General features: G+C 60.3%; 1 protein-coding gene across 2 annotated transcripts in view; it reads left to right on the top strand.

Annotated features, from left to right (window-relative positions):
- Positions 1 to 310: 310 nt before the first annotated feature.
- Positions 311 to 21,741, top strand: part of SEMA3F (semaphorin 3F) — a 28,759-nt gene continuing 7,328 nt past the window's right edge. The window contains exons 1-7 of one of the 2 annotated variants that reach the window (XM_070360567.1): positions 311 to 824; positions 4,811 to 4,968; positions 18,402 to 18,562; positions 18,663 to 18,725; positions 18,847 to 18,966; positions 19,688 to 19,780; positions 21,398 to 21,491. In XM_070360567.1, the coding sequence (XP_070216668.1) occupies positions 4,857 to 4,968; positions 18,402 to 18,562; positions 18,663 to 18,725; positions 18,847 to 18,966; positions 19,688 to 19,780; positions 21,398 to 21,491 (643 nt within the window). In that variant the 5' untranslated portion in view covers positions 311 to 824; positions 4,811 to 4,856. The remainder of the gene's footprint in view (positions 825 to 4,810; positions 4,969 to 18,401; positions 18,563 to 18,662; positions 18,726 to 18,846; positions 18,967 to 19,687; positions 19,781 to 21,397; positions 21,492 to 21,741) is intronic. The other variant, XM_070360568.1, reaches the window with a different exon arrangement.

Below are 21,741 nucleotides of genomic sequence, written 5' to 3'. Positions count from 1 at the left end.
GAGTTGAGTGCCCGGGTAAACACCAGGCGCGGTGTGCGCGGTGTATCCACGGAGAGACAAAGCCGGGGCGGGGCGGGGGCGCCGCCCGCGAAGCCAGGGCGGGGGCGCGGGGTGCAGGTTAGCCTTACCGGGCGCGGGCTGCCCCACCGCCTGGGATCACCGAGCCCACCCTGCGGACAGGTGGAGCGGGGGCGGGACGGCGGCCGGGCGGGTCCCGCCCTGGGGGTGGGGCCGGGCGGGGCGGGCGGGGCGGGGCCGCACTATGCAAATGTCGCCCACGGGCGGCCAATTGCCGGCGCTCCCCGCTCGGCTCCGAGCGCCCCGTCCCGCCGGCGGCCGCGAGACCAGAGAGAGCGAGCCAGCGAGCGAACGGCCGCGGCCCGGTGAGCCCCGGGCGCAACCCAGCGCGGCCGCCCGGCCCCACTCCAGAGACCAGGCGAGCACAGTGCCTGTGGGCCAAACCGAGCGCAGCGCCCCGAAGCCGAGCGCGCGCTGTCGCCCGCGCCCCGCGCCGGGGAATGCGCCCTCGGCGCGCCGGCCAGGGGGCGCCCGCAGCCCACCCGGGGGGAGGCGGCCCCGAGCGCCCCTGAGCCTTCCCATGGCCCGGGATGGGGTCCGGGGCCTCGACTGCTGACGCGCCCAAAGCCAGCAGACCCCGTTAAGCCGGGGCCGCGGCGCCGACCCCGGATCAGGCACAGCAGCGAGAGGGCGCGGGCAGGGCCATGGCCCCGGGGGGCCGCTAGCGCGGACCGGCCCAACCGGGAGCCGCTCTGCTGCCGCCGCCGCTGCCACTCGGGAGCCCAGGCCCCGCCGCCGTGGAAGAGGTGAGTGCGGCGGGAACCGGGAGGGAGCGGGCAGGCGGCCGGGCCACCCCGCGATCCCTTTGGGACCCGCGGCACTGCAACTCTGCGGAAGTGTCAGGGGCGCGGGGCTCGGAGAGGCAGGGCGCTTCCCGCGGACGCGAGGACGACAGGACTAGAGTGGGCGCTGTACCTGTCAGGGCTGCCGGGACCCTCAACATCGAAGCGACGTGGAGATGTGTGAAGGATGTGGCCTGCGGGGTCACCAGTGTGCAAAGCAACTTTTTCTCCGAGAGGTTCTGGGTGGGGGGGTGCTCCCATACGCCTCCTTGTTGCTGTAGCTGGAGACCTGATGCCCCTTCCCCTGGCTGAGCTCTCCCACTAATGCCTCAGGCAGCTCTCTTCCCTAGTAGGTACCCCTGCCCTGTCTCAGTGTCGGAATCTGGGGATCGTCTGCTGGAAGGGAAGCGCTACCCTGGCAGCCCCCTCGTGGAGGGTCTCCAAGATCAGCCGGGGCAGGACAGCCAGCCCCAAGGCTTTTCTCCCAGCCCTGTGCCAGCCCCCCGACCCCTGGCTGCTAGTCCGTGTCTGCCTTCCAGCAGGGCATTTTGCTTGGATTAGGGGCCCTGCTGTATGTGGGTAGTAAGTGAGCTGGGAGAGCCTGCAGTCAAGCCCCGCCTCCACCCCAATCTGGTCAGGCTGGGGCCCAAGTGGTGGAGTGGGCAGGGGACAGTAGGAGCTTGGTGGACTTGCCTAGAGCAGGTGGGACCAGAGAGTGTCAAGGTGGCCCAGGAGGGCTCGGCTGGAGCTAGGGCTGCAGGCCTGCCTGGATAAATAACTTCTGATTCTTGAGATAACTGTGTTATGAACACCAGCCCATGAACACCCGGGGGAGGTGGGGTGTGAACCTAAAGCGCTAATGTGTCAGCTCTGGAGATTGGGGGTTCTTGTCCTCATCAGTTCATCCAGACTGTCTCCCAGAAGCCCCTGTTCTAATTGCAGAGACAGAGAAACTGCACCCAGAGGTTGGTAGGTTCATGCCAGTCCCGGGGGTTGAATGGAGATGGAGCCTTTTCCCAGGCTGCACAGGGAGTGTGCCCAGACCCTTGGGGTAAGGTGTCCTGGAGAGTGAGGACACTGGGCATGCTTCCCCCTGCTGCTGCCCCTCAGTTCTGAAGGAGCCAGGCCCGGAAGTGCGGGGGTTGGGGAGAGGAGGGAACCTAGTCTCAGCCCCCTGCTGCTGTAGGCACACCTTGAGGGGGAAGATGGAGCCAAGCCCAGGTGACCTTGACTGGGAAACTCTGACCATGAAAGAGGGGTTTTCAACACCAGCTGTGCTGGGGTGTCTCTGGTTCCTGGTCCATAGGGTGTTGGGGGAGGGGGAAGCCAAGGAGTCGGGAAGAAGCTCTGGCCTGCTGGAGGGGGTGTCGGAGGAGCTAGATGAGGGGTAGGGTGCTGTTAATAATTTTTCCATCATGTCCCCCCCGCAGCATTTCCATCCAGTTCTCAGCTCGCAGGAGCCAACCTTCCTTCCCTGAAGCAGGCTGTCCACCCCCCTACCCGCGCCCCCCACCCCTCCAATCCCAAGAAGTCTGGATCAGGCTGGACAATGTGACCTCCCAGCCCCCTGCCCCGCCCCCAGGTGCCTCCGGACCCCCTCGTCTGGCCGCCCCTCCCTGCGCCCCTTGCCAGCCCCAGCTCCTCGGTTCTTTGTTCCAGCGTCTCTCCTCCGTCCCTCCCTCTCTCCTCCCTTTCTCCTCCTCCCTCCCGCCTGCCTCCCTCCCTTGCTCCCTCCCACCAGCCTTCTTTCCTTCCTTCTCTGCTCTCCTCCTGGTGGGCTCCCAGGTGGCGGCGGCTGTTCCTTCTCTGTCCACCCATCTGGGCTGGACCCGACTGCTCAGGGGCTGCTCTGGGACTGGGGCTGAGTGGAATGCATCCAGGGGCTGGCAGGGGAGAAGCAACTGTGGAAATGCCTGCCCCATCCCTATCTCTGTCCTCCTCCTCCTTCCTTCTCCTCCTCTCCTCCATCCCCCAAGCTGCCAAAGAGGGGGGCCTAGACTTGAGCCTGAGGCCCCAACAGATTTGAACATCCCCGGTTCACCCCTTTAAAAGGCCAAAGCATTGTGGGAGGTCCCTGTAGGGGCCCAGTGGAGCAGAGCCCTCCAGGTTCCTGGACTCCTTGGGGGGACTCCAACACTGTCCTTGGTGACCCTGACCTTGTCACCATGAAAATGGATGTAGGAGAAATGAGGTCACAAGGAGGAGGGGAGGCGAGTCACCCCAGCCCCCTGATACCTCGGATCAAAGCTCTCCAAGGGACTCAGCCTGCATCTAGCCCTCCCCGAGAGAGAGCTAGAGCAGCGTCTCCCCACTTCCTGAGCCCCACCCCACTAGCAGGTCGAGTTCTTGAACAAACATATATATATATATGTGTATATATGCTTGTAAGGACTAGTGCAGGCATGCAAGCTTGGATGTGTGTATCCACAGCTGTTAGAGGGGCCTCCCAGGTGCACCCGTGGGTGCCAGTAACTGCACAGCCCTTTCTTCCACCCCCTCACCCCCCGCAATCAGGGCCTGTTCTTCAGTCAGCTCCAGCTTTGTGCCCCAGCGGACAGGGGGCACGGCTGGTTCTGATTCTCCCCTCCCTCAGCTAGCCTCCCTAGCACCTGTAATGGGAGGTTTTGATGGAACCTGAGAGGTACTGCAGGCACCCCGGAGGGGGTGTGTCCACAGAGAGCACCACATGGGGAATGGGCAGGCCACTTGAAGCTGCACTTCCTGTCCAAGGAATCACCAGTGGTTTGCTTGGCAGGAGAGACAAGGGCTCAGGGGAGGTGGGTCCCGGGAGGACATCAGGGTCTGTCGAGTGGGACTGGACAGTCCTGATGTGGAGCCTTGCCTCAGTGGATGCCAGCCAGGGCAGGGGATTAACAGATCACAATACCCCTCACCCTCCCCTCCCCACCCCAGAGTCCTAGAAATGGGCCTAGGGTCCCTGTCTCCCATGGGAGAAGGAAGTAGACCTGGCAGTTCTAGGGGGTGGGGCTCACATTGTCATTGTTGCCCCCACCCACAGTGCATCTGGGTGGGGGGGTGTTGGGAAGTTGGCGCTGATTTTCGCCGGGAGGGAGCAATATGTTCTGACAACTGGTGCTGGGCTGCGTTTACCCAACAGCCAGCCTGCCTGGGGAGACAATATTTGAAAAACATTGTGTGGAAACTTGGGCCTGCTGGAGGTTTGTATCAGAGCTCTGCCGGGGACACTGAGGCTGGCTCAGACCCTGCCCCTGGCCTGCTGGCCACCCTAGCTCCCCTTCTTTGGTCTCTGTAGGCAGAGCTGGAAGTTTCGCGGGCAGGAAGTCCTTCTGTATGTCTGACCTGGATCCCTCCTGCTGTGATTTCAATAGAAGTAGACCCTGCTGTTCTTTGCCTTTCCTGTTCTGGCTGCTGTCTCTCTCTCTAGGCCATCTATGTGTTTCTCACTTATCCTCCGCTCTCTACTGCTCCCAACTCAAATCATCAGGCTCAGGTTTCCCTTTACTGAGAGGAGAGATTTGGCTGGAGCCTGCAGGACTGGACCCATCTCTTCCCCCATTCCCTGAAGTGGGAGAGGAAGGAACAGCCCATTTGGTTGGGGGGTGGATGCATGGAAACTGGAGAAGGATGTAAGATCACCTCCTTGAGCTGAGTCCTGTGAACGGAAGTCTGGAAGCTGTGGTTCGGGAAGGGTTGGGAAAGGTCCACTGGCCCTTGTTAGCCCTGTTGACCCTAGGCTGCACCCGGTTGCTTGGTCTTCAGACCCATTGTTAGGGACAGGAAAGTATTTGAGATTTGCACATTATGGTATTCATGGCCCCAGGCTGAGGGTGTGAGCACAGAGGTACCTATCACCGTAGTTGTTCAGGTAGGGAAACTGAGGTGCCTTTGACAGAATTACACAAGAAAATGTTGGTCAGACAGGATACCTTGCTCTGCCTCACATATTTCAATCTTGTTCCTCCTCGCAGGTGTATAGACAGCTGCCTGACTCCTGGGCCCTAGGCCCCTTCCACAATGCCTGTCGCTGGTCTCCTCCTCTGGGCTTCCCTGCTCACTGGGGCCTGGCCAGCCGCCCCCAGCCAGGACTACCTCCCAGCCATGCCCCGGATCCGGCTCTCATATAAAGGTAAGAGGCTTCCTTGCAGTTCCCTGGCATCCCCCTGTCCAGAGCATGTTGTCCTGTTGCAAAGGAGAGAGAGGGAGAGGTCAAAGCAAGAAAGAACAAATTGTACAGCCACATGGGTCACACTGGGTGGTTTGTAGGGGTTGGGGGAGGTGGTGACTTGCTGGGAAAAGCTAGAGACTGGACTACTTAGACATTTAGAGAAGGGTCCTGAGTCTGGGCTGCTTCTAGAGCCAGAATGTATGGTCTCTGGGTCAAGTCTGCAGGGTGTCTGTCCATGCGATGACTGGGGGAGACAGAGGTGTCACATCTTTCAGACTTGTGCTTGCAGAAGCCCTTCCCTGCCACTGGTCCTGCCCTGCCTGATCGATCAGACAGTCGGACAGACATTGAGGCCTCCAAAAGCTAGAGGAACAGGACCTGCTCCTCTGGGGTGTGATGTGCTTGAGTAACCATCCTAGGGGTCTCTAGGTGGGAGGGGCTTCTAGGAATTGGGGAGGGGGCTCTTGTGCTGTGACTGGAGGAGTCTAGGGCCCCTGGTGAGTTCAGGGGGAACATGTGCTGTTATGACAGGCCCGAGATCCCCAGTGAGCACTTTGCCTGAAATCACCGGAAGGTTTTTGGGCTTCCCTGGTTGGTTCAGCCATAAAGAATCCACCTGCAATGCAGGAACCGCAGGAGATGTGAGTTTGATCCCTGGGTTGGGAAGATCCCCTGGAGGAGGGCATGGCAACCCACTCCAGTATTCTTGTCTGGAGAATCCCATGGACCAAGGAGCATGGCGGGCTACAGTCCATAGGGTCTCAAAGAGTTGGACACGACTGAAGCAACTTAGCACGCACACACAGTGGAGGCTTTTAATGATGAGTTGGGGTGTGCAGAGTGAGACACTGGTCCAGCTCCATCGCCTTTACAGCTAACCAGCTAGGCCGGTGAATACATGCGGCCCACACCCTCAGACGTACCAGTGGCTCGCTCACTAGCCACCAACTCGAAGACGTGGTCTAAAGAGTCTGCCCTTGGCCTGAGAAAAGAGATAGCGACTGTGCCTGGGGGACCCGGGCTCACTGCTGAGTTTTCAGCCTTGGCCCTCCTCTGACCAGAGTGACTTTATTCAGCTGCCTGTCCTGGGTGGGGCCAACTCAGCCCTGGCTGACTAGATTTCCAGATATACTTGCTAGGGTGAGTGGCTGGGCCAGCCTTTCCTTCCTCAGGCTTGATGAGGCCCAGCCCCTCCTCACCATGTTCCCATGTCCCCTAGAAGAACCCCTCTCTTGGCCCCCATATCATTCCTGCAACTTGATGGGGGGAGTGGGGAGTGAATTTCTGAGAGTGTGCCTAGGGAGGGAGGAGTCGTACGCAGGGCCCGAGAAATGGGCAAAAGAGTCGATCGTTTTGGGTCGTAAAAAACAACCCCTCCCCTAGGCCTGGGAAGGTGAGATATTCGTTCCACTGATACTGCTACCATTCCCTGGTGGAAGTTCTCAGAGCATATTAATAAATATTGAAGGGGTCCCATCCTCCTCTTATTCCCTTCCCAACCCAGGGTGCTGGCAGGGAGAATAGAGCACCCCTCCACCCCCACCCAACAGGAGCGGGGAGGATGACTTGGTTTCCAGACCTTTGGAATCCTGGAGCCCAGACATCCACTCTGGGTATTTGTCATCATCTCGGAGACCTATGAGAGGAAGTAAAGGAACGAGACAGAGGGAGGGTCTCTGGACGCTCCTTTTAAACCTTCTTGGACCTGCAGGGGCAAAGGGACAAAAGATTTTGTTCCTGTTTTCCAGAGAGAGAAACTGAGGCTCAGATGAGGGCAGGGCCAAGGTCAGGCAGGAGGCAGAGGCAAGGCCAGAAATAGAACCCTGGTGTCCTGGTCTTGCTGACGCCTGACGCTCACATCGGTCAGGTCGATTCCCTCTCAATTAGCTCTGAAGCCGACACCCGCACTGACTAAAAGCCCAGCTCGCTGGCAGCCAGCCTGTGGTGCTGACTTGTGGAGCCTGGGGCGGGGCTGGAGGCTGCCTGGGGCCACCCCATCCCTGGGCCTCTGTGCCTTTGCACACGCAGGTTTCTCTGTCCTGAATGACCTTTCCGTCTCCCACGTGATCTCCTGTCCTACTTTTATGCGTGGATGCCACTTAGTTTAGTAGATACTTGAGTCCCTGCCATGCGCCAGGCCCTGTGCTGAGTACTTGGGACTGTGCAGTGAACAGGGTGGGGCGCTCCCAGACAAAGTGGCTTAAAAGGCAGTGGACACCCAGTTGGCCCATGCCTCCTGGGAGCCCAGCACTTACTGTGCACCAGGCCCCAGGCACCCTTCTCCCCTGTCATGTTGGATGGTCTCAGCCAGGACATACCTATGGCGCGGCCCTCAGTGGTGGGTAGGCCCTCAGTGAGCATTTGTGGAATAAGAATGGAGACTGACAACTACGGAACCTGGGGGTCCTGGCCTGGCTGTGTCTAAGGCTGGGGGGACAGCCTCCTGCTGCATATACCCAAGGGGCACAGAGAGGGCTGCTATTAGGAGCCCTGATGGTCACGGCGGCTCCGTGCCTCAGCTTCTCCATCTGTGGATAGGTAAAAGCAGCTGGCCTACCAGGCCTCAGGAATTTGGCCTAGGCACATCCCCTCCCCTCCTTGGGCAGTTGGGAGATGCTAGTTCCAGCCCAATCAGCCCAGACCCTCTAATAAGCCAGAGGTGCTGCTGGTGTGAGGGGGGCCACGCTGCCCAGGACAGATAAAGGAACAAAGGCAGGAACTGGGCCAGGCTTGGGCTTGCTGCCTGCCCATCAGCCTGGGCACCCCAGCCAGGCCAAAAGCCTGGAGAGGGTGTAAGAAGGGGCCCAGTTGAAGCAGGAGGACTCCAATGGCCCATCTCCTGTCCTGTCCCACCAGAAGCACAGCCAGGGTCATGCAGAAATGAGGGTCAAGTGGGGAAGGCTTTCCGGAGCAGGAGAGGCATTCTTTGAGTGCTCATGGATGCTTAGAACTAGTGACCTGGCCAGCAGGACCTTCTTTCTTCCATCCATCCTTGCCTGGGCCTGGAGTCCTCTTAACCCCAGAGTCACTGGCCAAGTCTGGCAGGAAAAAATACCCTCCTTCCCCCACCCTGAGATTGTCCAAGCCCTGAGGTATCACCTCCCACTGCAGAGGGAGGTGTGAAGGTCCTGCCAGCTCCTTTGTTCAGCCTAGGGAATGTTTACTTTTTCCCAGGAAGCCACCCCCACAAGACACAGCTCCTGCCTGGGCTGGCTTTGGCCAGGACTTGAGGTCAAGAGGTGTTTAGAGAGGGAAAGGGGTCTTGTGATGACATGAGGTGGCCAGGCTACTGAGAAACTGAGGCAGGAGTCGGGAGATGGAGTGGAAGGTCACCTTGCCAGGGGAGGTCAGGAAAGATGAAAATAATAGAAATAACAGTAGGTACCCGTGATGATAACCAAGTGGTAGTCCCACCAAGACCTGGGGAGGAGGGCTGCCTGGGTTTCCTGTGAGGAATCAGACCCAGAGGCTTTCCCGGGTCACTCAGGAGCCAGACTCAGATGGAACGTGGCTCCGCCTGATGCCCGAGCCTGTCCCAAGACTGAGGCTGGAGGGCAGGCTGGGGAGGCAGGCCCAGCCATCTCCCACGAGCTCAGGCTAAGCCTCGAGGACCCTGCAGTGCCGCCCGTAGCCTGTCCAGGCTTACTTCCCAAGGAAAGCACTGGGTTCGCACTGGGCAGGCTTCTTGTGCTCTTTCCCACTGGAGAAACAGCATCTGGGTTTGCTCCTTTCCTATGAATCCAGCTGTCCGCCACCCCAGCCCCTCCACTGATCAGAGTCCCCTGGGAAGCTGTCTCCCTTCAGAGAAGGAAAAACAGAGTCCAGGAGAGGAAAGAGCTCCGACATCCAGAGCAGCCCTGGGGTTCAGCCTTCTCAGACTGGGCGTATCTGGCTTGCCTGGTGGGAAGGACATTCTGTAGGTGGCAGGTGAACAGGTGGGTGCTGGTCACCACCCCCAGCCCACATCAGCCAAGCCTCTGAGTCTTTGGGGTAAATGGCCCAGAACAGGGCCACCACTTACATCATTTGTGTGTGGCTGAACGAGAGTCACCAGGCCTCCTTATTAGGAAATGAGGAGATTGGAGGTTAGGAAGGGTCACAGTCCGTTTACTTCACCCAAGGGAGAGTGAGTATGGGGTGAATACGGACTGAAGTGGAAGTGTCTCTAGCAAGCCTCATCTTAGCTGCCCTGACTGAGCAGGGGTGGGGGCAGGCCTGGGGAGCTTAAGGACCCTCCCTTGCCCCCTAGGGGCTCCCTGGCCAGCCAAGCAGGCTTAGAGCTTGAGATTGAAAGGGAAGGGTGAGAAGGAGCTTGGAGGCCAGGGGTGGCACCAGAAAGCTGGGTAGATGGCTTTGACAATTACAGTGAAACTTGGCGATCACAAATTGGGGAGGGCTAAGTATTCCAGGATGAGCCAGACAAGGGAGGAAGGAAGACCCAAAGCACGAACTTGAGCCCAGATCCCTGCATCTGGGACCTCAGTTTTCCTGGAAATGGGAGCTACCCCCTCTCCTGAGATGGACCTTCAAAGTGGCCACTTGGGGAGTTGGGAGGTCCTGGGGGGCTGGTTGGCTGCCCCTCAGCTGGCCATAGATCTCCGTCAGAGAGAGCGGGGCAGGTCCTTGTGCTTGCTGAGAACCTGCCCGAGGCCCTGCTGGGGTCAGCCAGGCCAGGGCCGAGGGCCTCAGCTGTGGTCCTTCCAGGTCCCGCCAAGCTTCAGATGGGACCGCCGCTGGCTGGGCCTCCGCAGCACAGGCCTTGTCTCTGGGTGCCTGGCACGACGCCTGCCCCTCCCTCCCTGGCTCCAGCTTCTCTTGGCACGGAGTGAGGAGCTGGTGCATGCTCAAGGAGTAAATCATGTTCCTTGGCAGCCCCCGCTGCTTCGTAATCGTAAAGAATTTAAAGAGAAACCACCAAGATAAAAATCTCATCCTGGCTCATAAAGGCATCTTTTACCCTGTGGCTTGGGAGGCAGCGGCCTCAGAGTGGGCTCCTGGCTGTCTGCTGTGTATGCGCACCTCCAACCCCGTGACCCCTCCAGAGGTGGTGGGGGATCCAGAGGGATGTCTCCAAAGCTGCGGGTCTCCCTGACAACTGGGAGACCTCCATCTCCTCCCCCAGGTCAGGCAGAGCAGGGCACTTACATTTGGTAGAATGCAGAGGTGATGCTGTGCTGGTTGAGAGGGCTGGCCTGGAAGGCAGACAGACCCCTTCCTACCTTCTCAGCTGTGTGATCTCAGACGGGTAGCCTAAGCTTTCCCACCCCTGGTTTCTCCATGTAAGGTGAGGATGGCAGTGGTCCCGTGGAAGCAGCATCCGGAAGTCTCAAACTGCCCAGCTTGCATCCTGGCCGTGGGTAGACCTTACATAGTGAAGTCCCTCTGTGTCCTGTTGCCTCATCTGTAAAATGGGGATAAAAAATGATGCTGACCTCATTGTGTTTTGAGTATTAACTTTGTGTACACCGTTGTGGCTCTGGTGAAAGGAAGTCTCAGAAACTAGGAGCTACTCTGAGGTTAGCAGACGGGTGAGGGCTAGTCCTGGGGATGCCCAAGGAGTCTGCACCGCCTCACCTCTCCCTGTAGATTTCTACCCTGTGGTGAAGCAGACGGTGTCTGGAAAAGGCTGCAAAAGACGCCCTGAGCCCTGTGGGTGGAGTGGGGTCAGGAGGAGGAGGACTTCTGCCGTGAGCATCTGGACAGGCATTTTGGAGGAAGCTGTATCTCCACCCGGGGAAGGGAGATTTCTGGAAGAACAGAAGCAGAGGCGGTGTGTGTGGTGCAGCACTTGGGGAAAGGGCAAGATGCTGGATAGGGCTCGCTCTCGGTGGTAGGATATAAAGTTTGTGTTTTCTCCTTTTTGGGTTTGGTTTTTAAGCTCTTTCTTTCATGGCAGAGGTACCACATACATACTTGGGGAAAGACAGTGCATTTGGGGAGGGGATGCCCTGGGGGGGTCTCTCCAGAGACGGGTGCCACAGTCTGGTTTGTGCCCATGATCATGGTGCCCATGATCAGCTGCAGTGACCTCCCCATCCCCACCCCCAATCTGAGCACTGTTCTGGCTCCTACAGCTTGTGCTCGGGGTGACCAGACTTGGACTGCTCACTTGGGCATCTATACAACTGGGCCGAGAGTGTGTGTGCTTGGCCTGACCTGGCGCTGTCCTGGGAATCTGAGCCCCGCCTCAAGAGAGCCCTTGGAGCTTTGGAGAAGCAGAGAAGATTCCTGCTGCATTTTTCTTAGAAATAGCAAGAGGGCCTTTGCCAGAGGCCTGGATGCCAGAAGGCTCCGATCTGAATCCAAAGCCCAGCTCACGTGGGTGCCTGAGCTTGGCAGGCCTGCAGGCCCCCGCCCCCCCAGCTTGCCGAGCAGCCCCAGGGAGAGGGTGGAGGCCTCCTGGGCTCCAGACCCTGATCACTGATCCTGACCCAGCAAAGAATGGGGTCTGGGCGGTGGCTGCTGGCCTAGGTTCCAGGAGGCCGGCCGGTGGCCGCGGGAGGCCCAGCTAGGCTGACTTGTGCTGTTCCTACTGGGACTGCCGGCAAGTATTGCCCATCTGCTGCATCTCTGCAGGGCAGGGACAGTCCCAAAGTAACAGCCCCTCCAGGGACCAGGAGGCCTTTAGGGCAAAAGGCCTTGGCTCCACTCCCCTCCCCCCAGTCTTCCTTCCTTCCTGCCCCCTGGTCCCCTCTTGCCTCCATCTCCTCCGTCACCACCATGAACCCTGCTTGGCTTCCTACCCGGACATGCTCTTTCCTCTCAGGTCTCTGCACCCGGCCAAGAACCTTGTTTCTTCCCATTTAGGGCTCCGTGCTGATGCCCTCATTTCCTTCCAGGAGCAGAGTCCACCGTGTGGACCTGCTGGTCAGCCCGCGTGGGTGGCTCCTGTCAGTCTTACACTATAACTGCAGAGCAGCTGCTAGAATGCGGGGGCCTCATGGGCTCCTGCGGCATCCGGGATAGAATGGGTGGCACTCCGGGCTCCTCTACCCAAGGCTGCCCATGCTGTCATTTTGCTCAGCACTCTCCAAGTCCCAGCACCAGCCCTGTGTAGAGTACTCGCTGCCTTTCTGGACTGGTGACCAGCTGAGTCCTGCTGGACTCCTGACACAGCCCCACCATATGCCCCAGGGCTGACCCTGAGCACACAGCTGCCTGTGTGATTATGCCTCAGTTTCCCCACCTGAATACTGGGGAGGGAGCTAAGACGGTCTGGGATACCCTGGGAACCTCTGGGTGGGTGAATGGGCCTGCAGGGACGGACTCCAGGAGTCTGAAGAGGGTAGAGATGGGGGCGGGGCCCAGGGCAGGGGGAGGGTCCTGACACCCACCAGCCTGTTGGTCCTATCCTGGCCTGTCCGTCTGGTTGATTTATCAGAGTAAATGAGCCATGGAGAGTTTGTTGTCTTTTGCAGTCACAGAGGGGAGGAGGAGGTGGAGTAAGGAGTGAGGGGCTTCCGGGCCAGGTCTGGAATGTGGGAGGAGGGGTGGGCCCCCAGGCCTGCGGAACTGGAGGCTCTGATCCACTCTCCCCACCTGAGAAAGGGATGGGTAACACCCTCCCCTCAGGACCCGCCCCTCTTCCCACTCACTTCCCACTTCTTGGGGGCACATTCCAGTGTGAGCTGCTTGCCTGGCTCAGGCCCTCTCCTCCCACCCCAGGCTTGGGGGCTACCCTGCTCCTTCAAGCCTGCCTCCTTGACCACACTGTGTCTTTTCCAGGCTGGGCTAGAGCTCTGAACTTTGCCTGGCCCACAGATTGCCAAAGGTGTCCTCCTAGGCACACCATTCGGGTCCAGGTAGGATGTCCTGGCCGCTGGAGCCACCAGCCCAGACCTAGAACAATCAGGCATCATGTGGGCCTGGGGCTGGGCAGGGTTCAATGGAGGCACCTGGATGGAGGGCCCCCTACCAGCTAGGACACAATGGTTGAAAGTCATTGGACATCCTTCTCGGGGAGAGGTGTAGGGCCAACCTCTGCTCTCCTCCTGTGTGTGCCAGAGGGTGACCTTGCTGCCGCTTCCCACCTGCTGGTTTTTCCTGGGTCGGGATGAGCTGTGCCCCCAGCCTGTCTTCTCCTGGGCGGGGCAGGTGGGCGCTGGGGCGGAACGGGCGTGGGAACAGCATGCCTGGGCCTGCCGGGCCCCAGCCTCCAGCCCTTTGCCCCCAAAATGGGAGGGGAGCCCGCAGCAGAGTTTAGCCCAGCTGGGCTGCTCCAGCTTGGTGTTTACTGAACAGCTGCAGTGTTTACAGTAGCTCTTGAGAAGGGGCCCCTTGTTCCAGAGGATTTCCTATCCTGAGGGTCCCATCAAGGTCTGATCTTACCACCTCCCCATATCCCTGGGATAGGCATGTCAGGGAGCCAGAGACTACAACCATCTCCACCCTCTCGGCCACTGTCTTGGTGCCTGTCCCTCCGCTGTCCACTCTGGCCTTGGGTCCCTCTCCCCTGGAGAAGCTGACATTCCCAGGAAGTGGCAGCGCTAAGTGGTAAAATACGGTAACAGGGTCCCCAGTTCAGACTTTTAAATTAAATTCAATCAGAGCCGTTATTGAATATAAACACGCGGAGTCATTTACATGTTAATTATGTTGAATGGACTACGAGGCCATAATTAGTTGCTAATTGGGTGAGAGCTGCTGTAATTGGTTTTGTTGGCACCGACCTGGCTCACCTGCCTAGGGGGAAGAGGGGCGAGTATGGATGGCTCCTAGGGAGGCCTGTGGGTCTCCGCTCTGGACAGCCTGATGCAGAGATGGGACTGGAGAGGGAAGACTTTGATGGGCTTGGGGCCAGAGGAACCTAGAGTCTGCCCCCCATCCCAGGAAGCAGACAGATTAAGCCCTAGGCAAACCCCTGGGTCTGGCTTCTAGGGGTTCCCATCTAGAACATCCCGAGGGGTGGCAGAGGGAAGGGACTGGGGGAATCAGCCCCTGAATCAAAGGTGATGGCCTCCCCTGCTCAGCCCCATGTGGGACCTGGACCTGAATAAATGGTACGTGCCTAGGAGAGGATTAGCACAAGGCACATGTCACCCCGGTGTATCCCTGCAGATGCCGGGACCCTGGCACTGAGGTGTGTGGGAGGTGGGGTGCTGAGCAGGGAGAAAGATGCCTGCAATGGCTTTAGGGCTGCCCTGCCCCCTGCTCAGCCTGGCTGGAGCTCCGGGGTTGCAAGGCTGCGGCCAGGGGCTGAGGCCTTCCGGCTGGCCGCTCATTAAAAGAGGATTAGGCTGGGAGCCAGGGGGCCAGCCCAGCCCCTAGGCCTTCCTCTGGGGCCCCTCACAGCTTGGGGGAGTGATGAAGGGGCTGGGGGCCACCCCTGCCCAGCGCCCACGAGGGTGTCCAGGAGGGACCCTTCCCCTTCTGCTCCTGCCCCCATCTCCTTTTCCATCTTGGTTTCCCTCCTCAGAAGGACTGGAGGATAGAGACCTAACAGAGACCCTGGCGCACCCCTGCCCCTCACCCTCTGCCTCATTTCTCTTCATCTTAGGAATTAGGGCTGCCCCAGCCCACATGAAGTCAGAGGTCAGGGCTGGGCTGCCAGGACCTGTCCATCAGCTCGCAGTACCCATGCACAGCCCCGGAGGTGACACTGTCAGTCAAGGCCTGCTGCTTTGTAGGGCTGTAACCAAGGGGGCGGGGTACCCATCTCTGCTCCAAGACCCCCCTCTTGCAGCAGCCCCTGCCTCACTGGCGACAGACCTGGTGTCCTAGAGACGGGCAGCAGGGGTCGGGGGCCGCCCACTCGGGGTCTGCGGGTGAGGGCTGCAGACACGCCCCCTCAGCACTATCCTCGCCCACCTCCTCCTTTCAAGTGAGGCATCAAGTGCTTCCCAGAGAGGAGGAAACAGAGACCCCCCAGGATTAGGCTCCTCTATGCTGAGAAAGTTCCTGCCCATGGACCTTTGCCAGGCCGTTCTGGGCCAGGACCCCAAGTGTCTAATGGCCATGGGAGACTGTCAAGGCTGGGAACGGCTGCGGAAATGAGGTGGCCGATGCCAGAAAAGGCTCTTCCTTCCCGATGACGGGAAAAGCCTTCCCGGATGTTACCCCACCCAGCCTGTGCCCAGCCTGCAAGAGGGCCTGGGGGTGGGGAGCTCGTCCCTGGAGCATCACCCAGGCACACCACCCTCTCTCCCCAAAATGAGAGCTCATCCAGACTTGAATCCCTGGCACCCGCAGAGCCTTGGATTGGGCTGGTTGTGCCCTGGCCCCTCCGTCTGTATTTTCCTGGGGTTGCGGCAGGGGGGTGACACTCCTGCTATCAGAGCTGGGCCTGGAACAAGTGGAGCAGAGGTGGGGACTGGCCTGAGGACGTGAGCAGCCTGGGTCCATGTCAGCTCCTCCTCGCACACCCATGCCTGCTTAGGCCCCCAAGTGCCCTGGGCCCAAGTCCCTGCCCCTCACTGGAGCTGGCAGCCCTAGGCTGTAGGCCTGCTGACGCTGCAGGTGTCAGAGCAGGATGCCCAGGACTACTCAGCCACCACCTGCCTTCAGCCGCACTTCTTGGAGGAGTGAAGACCCCCTGTTCTTTCACCCTGTGGCAGAGGGGAGGTGGGGACAGGATACTAGTTTCAGTCCTTGCCTGGTGACCTAAGGTGAGCACCACTCTCCCCTGGGCCTCAGTCTTCCTGTCTGGAGCTGGGGCTGCAGGGCTGTCACAGGGACCCTTGTTGTAATTCTTTACTACAATCTGGTTTGCAGGAAATGAGCACTCAGTGACCCCAACTGGGCTCCTGAAGCCCATGCCAGGAGCCCATGGCAGGGCCAAAGATTCCTGACCCCTGTCCCACCCCTTCCCTACTCTATACAGCCTTATGGGGGTTCCCCACACCTGCCTGTTTCCACAGTGACCAAAACATCACATCCTGTGACAACAGAGCCATTGACGCCATATCCCGTGGCCACTGGGAGGGGTCCCGAGGGTCCTGAGTCATGTGCCCTGTAAGTGGAGGACGAGTCACCTTCCGGCCCTGGCCCTCCTGGCAGGCAGTCCCCACCACCACCACCAGGATGGGCTCTGCCAGAGCTGCCCCCTCCTTCGGTCCAAAAGGCCATGGACCTGGGCGGGAATCCTGCGCTCTGCGCACTCCGATGTGTCACTTTCCTGCTCTGCCTGTCATCTGTAAACTGGATGCTGTGAGCACAGGGCTTTGCTCATGATAGACACGGGATGACTAAGACAAGGGATGATTCCCTCCATTCCCATCTCTACCCACAGGGTGGGGACCCGGAGGGAGTGAGGGAGGGTCAGGTCACCGAGCCTCCTGCTCCTCCTGTAGGTCTGTTTCCTCACTGCTGAATGGCCCTCTCCTCTGTCCTCGCAGCACTTTGAACTTGAGAGGGGGATTTGGAAAACTTGAGGGGTCCTGGCACTGTAGAGTGGGAGGGCTCAGATTATAGGGGCCCATGGGGCTGGGCAGGGATGTAGGGATTATAGCCGGTTGTATCCCTGGGGCTAGATATTTGAAATTCCCCCCAACCCTAGATCTCTGTGTCTGAAGGTGCCCACTTGAGCCTCGCCTCCCTTCCCCCTGTTGCCCCCCAAATGCCCCCTAGCCCAGCAGGATGGGTAAGGGCACTGTCAAGGCCATGCCCCCAGCCAGGGTATAAATAACCCCTGGCGGGCTGTCCCAGCCTGGGGGGGCTCCGCTGGCAGCCCCACTTCCTCTCTGGCCACTTCCTGGCCCTGGGGGTGAGGGAGTGTTTACTTTCCTGTTGTCACGATGGCTGGGTGGCCAGGCGGGGGACTCCGAGTGGCCCAACAACAGGTGCAGGACAGGTGCCCAGGCTGCCCTGCCCAGGACTTCAGAGGCACCGCCAACGAGGCCGAAGCCAGGCAGGGATCGGCCCTTTGATCCCTTGGCGTCCCTGCGTCCCAGCGGTGGGCCAAGGTCATCACCTGTATTCTCTTGTTGCCATAGTCAGGGCTGGGCAGGGCACGGCCTCGGACGTGGCCTCCGGGTCTGCTGTGGGAGTCCCCTGGCTCCTGGCCCGCCTCACACGCCCATCTCAGCACATCCTGAAGCTCCCATTCAGAGCTGCTCTCAGGCTCAGCCTCTCCAGCCCCCTTCCCAGCTCTCCAGAGCACAGCAGGGGGTCAGGGTCAGCCAGGCCAGTCAGAGACAACTGCCCCGAGTAGAAGGCAGCCTGGGCTAATGGGAGAGAGCCCCCTGCTGGTTCCACCTTGAGGAGGACCTCAGATCCCAGCTGTTCCCCCTCTCCAGGTCTCTCCCTCGATTGCCCCACCTGTGAAATGGGTCACCAGCTGTGGGGCAGGGAGATTGCACATGTTTGATCTCCCTTGGGTGCCTCATGTGGCGTAGGACCGATATGTACAGGTGTGTATACCTGGGCTGGGTGCATACATGCATACTGTTGGTTCTGTGTGCCGCCATCTCAAGTCTCCTGTGCTGGTGAATATCCATCACCCTGGTTACAATCAACTCCTCTCTGGTGGAGCTGAAAATAGCTGGGGGTGGGTGGAGGAGGGGCCTGCCACAGGGACCCCTCGGAACTCCCTCTCCCAGAGGAGGAAGGTTCCCAAGTTTCCTGGAATCCTCTGTCATTGGCGTGTCACTAGCTAAGTTCCCTCCTGTCTTTCATCCTCAGAAAGGAGGGCTTTCCCCCAGCAGCCTGTGGGTCAGCGGGCCACATGGAAGGGAAACTGATGAGTCAGATGGACACTGCTCCCAGCCCCTGGGGGTGCTGTAGCTCTAGAGGGCAGGCCTCTTTCCTGGGAAGGACTTCCTGGCTAGTTCCAGGAAGTGGCCTGAGGGTTCCACCGTCAGCAACCCCATGGGGTCTGGGGGAAGCCCAAGATATCTTGGGCAGTTTGCTTCCAGCAAGGCTTTCCGGTGTCCTGGCTAACCTGCTTCTGACACGGTGGGGACCTTGTGTGTGCCCGCTTTGCCCCCTGCCTTGTTGGCAGCTGGGGTGAGGACTGGGTGCCCCAGCTCTGTGCCAGCGTCTTCCGGCTTCCCTTGATGCACCTGCCCCCACCCCCACCCCCCTGCTCATTAACCCTTTTAGGCCCCTGTGGGAAGCTGGCCCCACCCTGAGCGTGGGAGCATTAACCCCCACCTGAGCAGAGTCTTTGATGCCATCACGCGCCCTGGCCTGCGCCCACTGCGCTTTCATTGGGACCTGGAGACTGGCTGGGCTGCTGATGAATCAGGGCCCCAGCTTTGGGTGTGGCCCCTTCCCTGGCTTGCCCACCCGTCGTCCCATTTTCTCCTCCGAGAATGTCAGGAACTCAAGAGGTTACCAAGAAGGCTCTGCAGGGGAAGCAGAGGGCTAAGAGGACTGTGGGGCGGGGTTACCGCCTCTGTCGAGGGGATGCTGGCTGGCCTCCAGGTGCCCACTGCTGCCCTACCCTCCGCCCACAGAGCTTAAGGCCACAGGCACCGCCCACTTCTTCAACTTCCTTCTCAACACAAGCGACTACCGAATCCTGTTCAAGGACGAGGACCACGACCGCATGTATGTGGGCAGCAAGGACTACGTGTTATCCCTGGACCTGCATGACATCAACCGCGAGCCCCTCATCGTAAGGGCCAGGCCAGATGTGGGGCGGGGGATGTTGGGGGACGTGAGCCTCAGGGTGCGGGGCCCCTACTGGCAGGCCCTCTGATCCCCCTCTCTGGCAGATCCACTGGGCAGCCACCCCACAGCGCATTGAAGAGTGTGTGCTCTCAGGCAAGGATGGCAACGTGAGTGCAGTGGGGTCCACGGGTAGGCTGGGGTGGGGAGGGCAGGGGCACGGGGACCCCAGGAAGGCATGGGGCCTGGCAGGCATCTGGGGCATCTCCTTGGCTTTCCCTCCGGCCCCAGGGTGAGTGCGGGAACTTCGTCAGGCTCATCCAGCCCTGGAACCGAACACACCTGTACGTGTGTGGCACCGGAGCCTACAACCCCGTGTGCGCCTATGTAAACCGTGGCCGCCGCGCGGAGGTAAGCCCCGCCCCGCCCCGGCCCGATGCCGCCCCCACTAGGAGCTGCCTTCCAGGGTTCTGACGGGAGCACGGGCCTGAGCCCCAGCCCTGCCACCTCCTGGCCCTGTGGCCGTGGGTGAGTGACTTCTTCCACCTCTCAGAGCCTCCGTTTCCGCACCTGAAAACGGGACTTATAGCTGCCTTTCTCACAGGTCGGTGTGAGGAGGCGGCAGTGAGCTGATGCTCTCAGAGCACTTAGCACTGTACCTGGCGTGTAGTAAGCACTCACTCCATACCCGGCAGCAGTTCTCTTGGCTTTGCCTGTGGATGGTGCCCCCTGCAGCCAACCCAGAGGGCCTGGCGGGGGCCTCAGCATTAGGAGGCTGGACGCCTGGGTCAGCTTCTGCCGCACGGCCTGGGGGAGAGCTGCCCCTTCCTCAGCTCTGCCCGCCCACCTGCCCGCTTCTACCCCGCTCCATTTCCATGTGGGCATGCGTGTGAGCTGGTGTGACTTTGTAGAGTGTGTGTGAGAGCGACTGGACTGAAGGGGCATGAGTGTGTGCAGGCGTGCCCCAGCTGTGTGGACATGTCCTCACGGCGATGAGCCATGTGTGAGCTCAGGGGGCCCAGGTGCGCCTGTGTGTGTCCCTGGCATGTGTGGTGTGAGAGGCTGGCAGCCCAAGCCCGCTCCCCCAGCCCCTGCCACCCCTGGCTCTAACCCATGTTCCTCGTCTTCTCAGGCCACTCCCTGGACCCAGATGCAGGTGGTCAGAGGCCGAGGCAGCAGAGCCACCGATGGCGCCCTCTACCCGACGCCCACAGCCCCACGCCAGGTGGGCCTCATCCCTCTAGGCCCTTGCCAGCCAGTACTGCCTCAGCACCGAACTCACCCCGGGCCTGACCTTACAGCCAGGAACCCGCACCCCAGGCCAGCCTCCCCAGGGTTTTCTGTCTACCTGTGTGCCCCCTCCCACCCCTTTCCCTGCAGTGCCCTCAGGCTCTGAAGGCATTCCCAGTTGGACTCGTGTCAGCCTCAGTGTGACGAGAAATCATGAAGTCACCAGCTGGGGAAAACAGGAGCCCTGGGGACAGCCATCCCTCCACCCTCAGAACACGTGTGTAGACATGTGTGAGCACATACCCACATACGCGTGGGCACGCGTAGGGCACTCTCTAGCCCACACCTTACTCAGCACCCAGTGCGGGAATATGGCGCGTATGTTCAGCCTGACGTAGCTCTCAGGGGTTCGTGCCCCAGGCCTCCCTGGTCGTGCATTAATGCAGGTGTCCTGCATACCCCCATGCCCGGGGTGGAAGGGGCAGAACTGTGTTTCTACTAGGCTTGACCTGGGACAAGGCTGGGCTGGGGGGCACTGGGGGCCGGGGCTGGGGGGGGCCGGGGCTGGGCAGGGGCGGGCAGGGGGGCAGAGGCTGCCGGTGAGTGACAGAGCAAGTGGTCACTTGAGCTGGTGTGTCTGTGGCAGGGAGTGCTGAAAGGTGGGACCGCTCAGACTGTGTGTGTGCGCTCCCAGGGTGTGAACAATGGGTTCCGTGTGTTGGCTGTGGCGCGTGCCGAGCTTTGTGTGCAGCCCCGTGTGTGTGCAGAGTGGAACTGGAAGCAGGCCTGTGTGCATCTTCCCATCACCATCCCTGCCCCCTGCTGCGCCTTCTTCCTGCCTCTTGCCTGTCTCTTCTCCCTCCCTTAACCTCGTGAGCTTGTCCTGGTCCCAGTGCCTCTACCAGCCTGCCTCCTAGCATCTGCAGGGATGGCCTGGGAGGTCTGGGGGGCTTTGTGAATTCCACGTGGTCCAGGCTAGACCCCTCAACTCCCAGCTCCCCACAGAGATGTGTGGGGCTGGGGGCTCTGCTGAGGGGCAGGGAAAAGGCCCTGCTCTATTAGTTTGTCCCAAGGACCACAGGTAGGGCGCAAAACCCAGCAGCACAATAACCTCAGAGCCCTCGGGCCTGGCAGGACCTGACGGCAAAGGGCAGGACCCCAGGCCCTTGGCCAGTCCCCCTGCCCTGGTCAGGTCGGCAGCCCTTCTGTGGCCTGAGACTGGCAGCCACAGCTCAGAGAGGTGTGCCTCTGTGGCCCACTGGGGGGCCCTGGGCAGAGTCTTCCTGAACCAGTTGGCATGGAGGAGCTGAAGCCCCCATAAGCCCACCCCATGCCCCTCTCATGGTCCCCAAACCAGAGTCCTCTGAGACCTGTGATGTCCAGGTCTTATCTGAGACCTGGACCAGGAAGCAACTTCTTGGGAACCCACAGCATGGCCGTGCCCTGGGAGACCTGGCCAGATGGAGTTAAAACCCAGTGAGATCTGGGGAGGGAAGCAGGGTGGCTTCAGGGTCCCCCTGGGGGCTCACTGTCACCCTGGGAGCCTGGTGGCCCTCACCTTCCCTGGCTGTGGGACAGCCTGGACGACGCTGCGCCCCTCTCTGCCCTGCAGGATTACGTCTTCTACCTGGAGCCTGAGAAGCTCGAGTCAGGGAAGGGCAAGTGTCCCTACGACCCCAAGCTGGACACAGCCTCAGCCCTCATCAGTGAGTGCCCTCACCCCACCCCGGTTCTGTGGCCAAAAGGTGTGACCTCTGCCTCTGGAGCAGGGAGCCTGGCTCCAGCACTTATCCCAGGGAAGAGACTGTGAGATTGCCGTGTCTGAAACCCGTCCCCCGCAGTGTGGCCTCTCTTGGAAAGGGGAAGGGTACAGACCAGACCCCAGTAGCTGAGGGGCAGAGACGAGGTGGCATGAGCCTCCATCCAGCCCCTTGGATGGGGGGTGGGGTGGGGATA

Source organism: Bos mutus, chromosome 22 (assembly GCF_027580195.1).
Source record: "Bos mutus isolate GX-2022 chromosome 22, NWIPB_WYAK_1.1, whole genome shotgun sequence".
NCBI classification, from domain to species: domain Eukaryota; kingdom Metazoa; phylum Chordata; class Mammalia; order Artiodactyla; family Bovidae; genus Bos; species Bos mutus.
This window is presented reverse-complemented; position numbering and strand designations above follow the sequence as displayed.